Source organism: Glandiceps talaboti, chromosome 13 (genome assembly GCF_964340395.1).
Source record: "Glandiceps talaboti chromosome 13, keGlaTala1.1, whole genome shotgun sequence".
NCBI lineage: Eukaryota > Metazoa > Hemichordata > Enteropneusta > Spengelidae > Glandiceps > Glandiceps talaboti.
The window spans coordinates 15859268-15866831 of NC_135561.1; the positions used below are offsets into that span (position 1 = coordinate 15859268).

Consider the following 7564-nt stretch of genomic DNA (forward strand, 5'->3'; position numbering starts at 1 on the left):
TTGGAACGTTCTGACTCATATTTCGAGCCCCTCAAACCCATGGCCAGTGACGTAAAAGAAGACATGGGTTGTCGTGAAGTAAAACGACCAAGGTACATAAATTAACCCATATTTTCTGACAATATCGTGGCTCGAATAATGCAAAATATTACGGAAAAGTGAAAATGTGGAGGCTTATTAAATTTGTACAGAATTGAAATTATTAGACGGGGTATGGGTTGATGTATTGCTTCATTAAAATACATGTTATATGTAGATCAGCACTAGATCCGAGACGATGTATGGAGTAATACTGGAACTTAGACTTTGTTTCACGATAACCCTGAGTTTGGCCTCACTCTAAGCTGGATGGAGGTGAGAGAGGTACGTGTTCACAACTCTCCTATTCATGCTGGCACCGATTACGCTACTTTTTAAAAAAAATATTCGTACATACTTATAACAACATTATTTTGTATCATAACCATATACATCCTTCTATAGAATGTTAACTCACAATTGCAAGTGACTGTGCTGACAACCAAGCAATGGTTTGTTTATGTTCTCCCACGCTAAATGGGCAGACGATATTTGCAAGTAAAACATTGTGAGTGAAATAACGACCTGGGTGAATGATTGCGAACAGTTGGTGAACAATTTGAGACTACTAGTAACTAGGGGAAAGATTTGACATTTTCCTTCATAAAATTTGAAATGAATAACAAATTCAAAATATTTGAAGATTATGTTTATGAAAAGAAACGAACAAACAAACAAACAAACAATAAATTAATTAATCTATTAAATAATTAACAAACTATAAATTCTGACTGATCGAATCGCCTATGGCAGACGTCACGATAAATGATAAAGTGTATCGTTTTGGTGATAAAACGTCAAGTGGAGCCCAATTGCTTAAATGTATTGCCCTTCGGGCTAAAGATCAGAAGTACCCATCAGTTACTATTGAAAAAATCTTCACAAAACTTTGATAATGCTATCTGATGTAACTGCAGATGAAATGATGTGTTATGACATATACGTATTCCCAGTGAACACATATTTACTGTAGGGATACCTTAGGGATACCAAATTAGTAAGTGCAGAAAGAGTGCGATTACGCAGAAATATATAGCGTCGAGTTGGTGAACGAAAAAAAATCAACTCAGTCTTTAATTTTTTATATTTTATCGACAACAGAGAATGTGATATCGTTCAATAAGAAACTTTGGCATCGATTTGAATAAAATGCCATGTTTATTTTGGCCATGATTGCGCGCCATAGGAGATAGTATCTATAAAAAATATTATCATCTTGACTCCTATATGCAATTACTGCAAAGAAAGTTGTTCAATTTGGTGACATGTATAAACAGCGTCATGCATACCTGAACTTAAACACAGTAATTACTATATCATGACGTTGTTTTTTCTCCTCCAAGGCTTGTCCCAAGCCGTATAAATAAAAATGAAAATACATCATGCATACAATTCCACTGACAAAACTCTGGAGTGTAGATAAAGTGATTAATGAGATTGTTAATATGTATGTAGTGGTTGTAATTACTGAAGACTCCCGAAATGTTTGCTATTATGATTGCTATGTGCCATTGAATGTTTTTTGTCTTCAATCAACCGCCTCTTTCACTTGACTTGTTATGCATCATCGGGGATATGAATTATGTAGATACCACGATTACAATTAAAATACTTACTATATTACCGGAAGTTAGTTTTCGCTAGTTGAATAACTCCAATGGAATAACGGTTGGGGGAGGGAGGGGTTATACCCCTCTTAGATCACCATCATCACCAGGAAGTACATTGTCAAGCTCTAATACAAATGTACATCCACTTACCAGTATCAGCAGATATCAATTCATGTTCACCAAATATTGTAATAAATGTTAGTCACCATTCATCAATTAATCATACAGTTTTGTCATTGGTTCATGACATTATGTACAGTGTATGGAATGTAGACCAGAGACGTGTACACATGAGTTGGGGACCGGTCAGTTTCTCCAACCGGGGTGGGGGGTGGAGTTTTCTATCAGGCCAACAAAAAGTCACTGATTGGGGAACAGTTACACTTTACTTTAATCTGGGAACAGTTGTATTTTACTTTGATTGGAGAACAGTTACACTTTACTTTGATTGGGGAACAGTTACACTTTACTTTGATTGGGGAACAGTTACACTTTACTTTGATTGAGGAACAGTTACACTTTACTTTGATCGGGGAAGAGTTAGGTTTTACTTAAAAGTTTGTTTAGGGAACATTTACATTTTGCTTTGAATGGAGAACAGTTACACCTTGCTTTGATTGGGGAACAGTTACAGTTTACTTTGATCTGGAAAGTTACATTTTACTTTGATCGGAGAACACTTTACCTTGTGAAACTGTTATCCTTCAGTTTCCATTTACTCTGGAAGCTTTGTAGTTATGTCCTCATTTGAATGTCTCCATAAAACCCATGATGCTTTTTCAGATAACAGTTTACCCCATGACCATAAACACTGATTTCATGGTCAAAAGACAATATGTTCAAAGTGCTCATGTATAGCTTTTTAATGTTTGGATTTTTTAAACCAAACATTACACAACTATCAGATACTATATTCCAATAATGCACATCACTTCAGGGACCTTATCATATTTTATCATGAAAGATTCAAAGTATGAATTGGTAAGTTTAAATGTTGGGTGGGGGATTATGTTTTCGATAAAGACTTGTTATTGTAGTTACATGTCCAGCTTATGAAAATGATGCCAAATTACAAAAAATACCTTAAATAACCACACAAATTAAAATGTATAGCTACATCAGCAGATTTTGTTATCAAAAAATGTACCAAATGATAGTGAATTTGATGACTGCATTTTTAAGACTTCAGCTGAATGACAAAAAATCCTTAATTATGCAAATATATAATTTCAAATAAAAACCTTCATAAGCAAGCTTTATAGGACACTGTTTTGTTATTATGCGCCTAATTATATGAGGAATCAGACACTTCAATCTTACATTATTACCTAATTATCAAAAAAAAATCTTTTAATTGTTCAAATGAATCATTAAACTAAAACAAATCAAGAATTGGAAATACAGGATAAATGCGGGCGGGGGGGGGGGGGGGGGGGGACCTGTGAAATCTGATCTTGAAAGAGACCATGGTATGGGGATGATTTTGATCATGAAGTTCAGAGGCCTGGTGGTCTGCTGAGGGAGAAGAAACTTCCTGTGAAAGAGAATGATTCTCATTATCCTAAGAGGGTACAGAAACCTGTACAACACTATGTTTACTGCCATATTGGGTGGGTTGGTTCAAGGTAGTAAGCTTAGATTAAGCGCATATTGGGTGATTAGAATTGGCTTACAAATGAGCTGGTTCATTGTTGGGATTGGTACAGGAAGTTAACCTTTTGACCCAGCACTTTGTAACCCAACATACAGTTGGAAGTGTTCTTTTTGTTAGACCCAACAAATGCTTGAAAGAAGAGTGGTACAATTGAGTTTGGAAAATGCATTTTTACTGTTTGTTACAGTGTTATGATTTGTGTTACTCATTGCTGCATTTTTGCAGTGTTCTCAAGTTGTAATATTATATTATACCACAACAGTAAAAAAATACTAGTATCACACCACACCAAATAGCTCTTGTTGTAAAACCTTTTTTTAATTAGTCACTGATTTTGAAATGACACTCCAGTAAAGACAAATGTGTAGTTTACAATAATAAAGATCTTTACTGCTGGGGTTCCCCGGCTGGCATACTCCTGATAATATCACTGTCACCTGCAAAGAAGGCAAAAAATACAAAGTTAGCTTAACTTATATTATGGGGCTACATTTCTAACTCTTGGTTTTATATACTCTACAAAACTATTGCCTATCTCACAAGCAGAGCACCCTCTATATGCCAATGTGATACACCAGCATCACTGATATGCAGTTTCCAAAATGTTGGCGTCTTCCAATCCCTTACAATGTGGCAACTCGCGTGTCTATTATTTTCACCATCAAATAAAATGCCTTTAATTTCATAAGAGGGCACACTCGTACTCATTGCTACTTTTCCTCCACTTTGATCATGTTTGTGTTAAAGTGAGAGACTGTTCCTGACGCCCTATAGATCCTCTCTCTCCCAAGGGGATATTGCTTGTACACAAGTAATCACTAGTTGGGCAAAAGGGAACACCAACAACTCAAAGAATGTTTTAATGACAAACCTGAAATCACAACACACATAATTAGCTGTCACTCAGTACATGCATGTACAGTCAGGGGTGAACAAATCCCCTGGTCCTGGGTCCGGGACTAGCGTTTTTTGGGGCGGACCACACAAATTTTACCTTGTCTGGTCCATCGGACCAGTACCTTACTGTTAATAACTATGTTAAAAAGTCGTCTGAATATACAGATTCATAGGCAAGATTTAATGTTTCACATTAGTGGGACCTGGGACCACTAATTCTTTCAGCAGGACCACTGGATTTTTTAAGGCACGGGTCCGGGGGACCACCAGTTCACAAAATGATTTGTTCACCCCTGTTACAGCTCAGTGTTTTTGCTAAGGTTTGGGAACCCCGGTAACAGAAAGGGGGAAAGAGGTAAAACTGGTAGTGCTTCCCATGCAATGTATCATAGTTTAGGTGGGGAACCCCGGTAAAATGATGTGGGAACCCCGGTAGATTTTACCTACTTACCGCCCTTAAATAAAACACTGCAGCTATTATCACTATTGACATTGTATGTTAACTTTACATGAATGTACCCCCTAATCCAATTTGAATTTCCACTGACACAGACATCATCTTATCATCTACAAAACTTACATGTTCCGCTATTCCTTTCTATGTGATAACTCACAAGTAAACTCAAGTTTTTATCATTTTGACATGCAACAAAAGCTGTTGCCTTTTTTTAATTTGCGGACCAGTTGCCCATCTTATACATACTGATCTTTGACATTCAATAGTCGACTTTCCAGTTCCAAGAACATTGCTTGTGATGAAGACGTCACGTCACGTACATTGTTATGTTTTGGCTTGCTTTGCCTTTATTACATTTGAACCAAGATTCTTACGCGAAACAATGAAAAGACATGCAGATGGAAAGACATGTTGACATCTTTATTTTGAGCGAGTTTATGGAACAAAGACAAAATGCTCTCAGTGATAGAGAACAATTTTATTGGTAAATGCAAGGTAGGCTGAGGTAGTAAACCATCCTGTTGACTAGCATGTCACTTGTGCAAACCCATTGCATGTACAGAATACATGATGCTGTATTGGGAGACATGCAATACATTTTGGAATGGCAACAGGTATGTTGTAAGTTGTAAGATCAGTAGGTATCGTTAACCTAAATTAAATAATTTCAGATTCTGAAATAGCAATTACCTGGATCTGTGATGCTGAGTGTACACACACGGAAATATTTACCACATGCTGTGCCTAATTCAATGTTGTTACCAGTATAGTGATGGACACCAGTTTTGGCTAACATGGCATAGTATTCTATCTCTGATTTCCTGCAAACAACCACACATATAATGACAATGAAAGTTTTGAACTGGGTTCAACACAAAAATATCACTAATGCATACATATATGAAAATTCAATATTTGTCTTGAAATTAGAAGGTGATGGAATGATAGTAGGCCTTTCCTGTAAAGCACCGTTCATGAACATCTAACACATAAACAAAACGCATCCCTGTTTGTAACTTCAAATGATTACAGACATCAAAACAGTGTGTAAAAACTGTGTATGAATAAGACTATTTGTCTCCATGGCGAGTTTTGCAGATCAACTGTTCCTAGCCATTTGATTAGCCCCGTTATTCTATTCCATAAATAACCACACCAAATGCGGTATACCAACCTTAGTTGTGGACAGTTGTTTGCAAGGATAACCAATTTTGCTTTGCCCTGTCTGAGTGATTTTAATGTTTGTTTGTACCCAAGATGGAATTTTCCACTCTTCATCACGAGAGCCAATCGAGAGTTGATACTCTCCATGGCTTTTTTCTGTTAAGAGAAAGGTGAGTATATTTATTTACATATAGCCCCTCACACCTCCCAACATCAGATCACACCTCCAAACATCAAATCACACCTCCCAACATCAAATCACACTTCCCAACATCAAATCAAGAATTCAAGAATTACTGACACTGCATATGTATTTATTTTCTTACAAACTGACAAAACTATCACAACTGGGCACTATCCATGCAAGTTTGGCTAAAGTGTTTTGAAGAAACATTAGGAGTTGCTGCTAGCTTTCAGAACACAGCAGCAACCATATTTGTAGACCACAGAAAAACTGAGTTTTAGGGGAACAAAACGACCCTTTTTCTCAACTATATTTATCAATTTATAGTTACAGGGTTCAGTGTTTTTCACTAAGGTTGGTGAACCCTGGTGGTAACAGGGAGGGGAGAGGTAATGAGGGTGGCATTGTTTGGGAACCCTGGTAAAATGACAGTGGAACCTAGTTAGGTTTTACTGTCCTAAAAAACACTGCCCATGTTTTACATTCTTGGCTCACACATAACATAGTTATCACTATTTCAATTAGTCATAAATTCACTATTATAAATTTCTTTGGTCACTTCAGCAAAACCAATACAAGTACTGATTAATGTGAACTCATTACATTCTTGTCTGAGAAATCAGACATGAAAAGGGAAGGTACTAAGTACTAGTAATTCACATTTATCACCTCACAAGTTTTTTTTGTACAATCTTGTATGTGTTAGGTAGATATCTGCTCACACACCTTTGAGTATGAACAGTATTTTATATTTTACAATTGTCTGCAATGCACGAGCGTTTACGTTTCTTAGTTAAAGAGGCAGCAGTGTGCAATATTTAGTGTCCTGCCAATGCCAGTTACTGAGAGTGAGATGGTTACACAGCAGACATACTTCCACAAACAAGAAACGCTGAAAACTTCATTACAGCGAAGCGACAACATTTAAATTAATGATAAAACGATCTTACTAAGGTTGCAGGATGACACTATTTTCTTATAAGTTCCAACACTCAGACGGTCTGAGAAGATCTTTCAATTACCAACCCATTATAAATATGGTACTGAAGCGATTCACACTCCATGCATGCAATGCAGTCTGACGCTGACGTCGTTACGTACCTGTTTCTTCGATGCTACCATTTTTGCTGTTTTTTAGGTCACACTGGAGATCTGAAAACAACAAAACGGATATTTAGTTATTAGTGAACCTGTCAATCACTGAAAAATACACTGAATTACAATATTAAAGCGTGAAAACGATGAATATTTTCGGACATGTGATACTTACAACCTATCTATGACCACGTTAGGAAAGAAAAGGCCGACCCGTCCCGGATGTGACGTATTCTCGTTTAAATCTCGCAGGGATTTTCAGTTGGAAATATTTACAAGAACAATGTAGTCGACAGCACGAAAACAGCACGTTAGAACTCCAAAATTGTACTTATCTGATGGCATCATATCTGTGATATTTGCGAAATTATTCGTAGATTTACTACCAAATTTTTTTGTCACGTGATACATGCGAGACTATGCAA

General features: G+C 36.7%; 1 protein-coding gene across 3 annotated transcripts in view; it reads right to left on the reverse strand.

Moving 5' to 3' along the window:
* Positions 1 to 3639: 3639 nt before the first annotated feature.
* The window catches only part of LOC144444464 (large ribosomal subunit protein eL30-like), a 248446-nt gene continuing 244521 nt past the window's right edge, over positions 3640 to 7564 (reverse strand). For 2 of the 3 annotated variants that reach the window (XM_078133888.1, XM_078133889.1), the window contains exons 2-5: positions 7146 to 7196; positions 5871 to 6016; positions 5387 to 5517; positions 3640 to 3779 (exon numbers count right to left, since the gene is read on the reverse strand). In XM_078133888.1, coding sequence (XP_077990014.1) covers positions 3730 to 3779; positions 5387 to 5517; positions 5871 to 6016; positions 7146 to 7166 — 348 coding nt within the window. In that variant the 5' untranslated portion in view covers positions 7167 to 7196 and the 3' untranslated portion in view covers positions 3640 to 3729. Of the gene's footprint in view, positions 3780 to 5386; positions 5518 to 5870; positions 6017 to 7145; positions 7197 to 7314; positions 7355 to 7564 lie in introns of those variants that run through there. The other variant, XM_078133887.1, reaches the window with a different exon arrangement.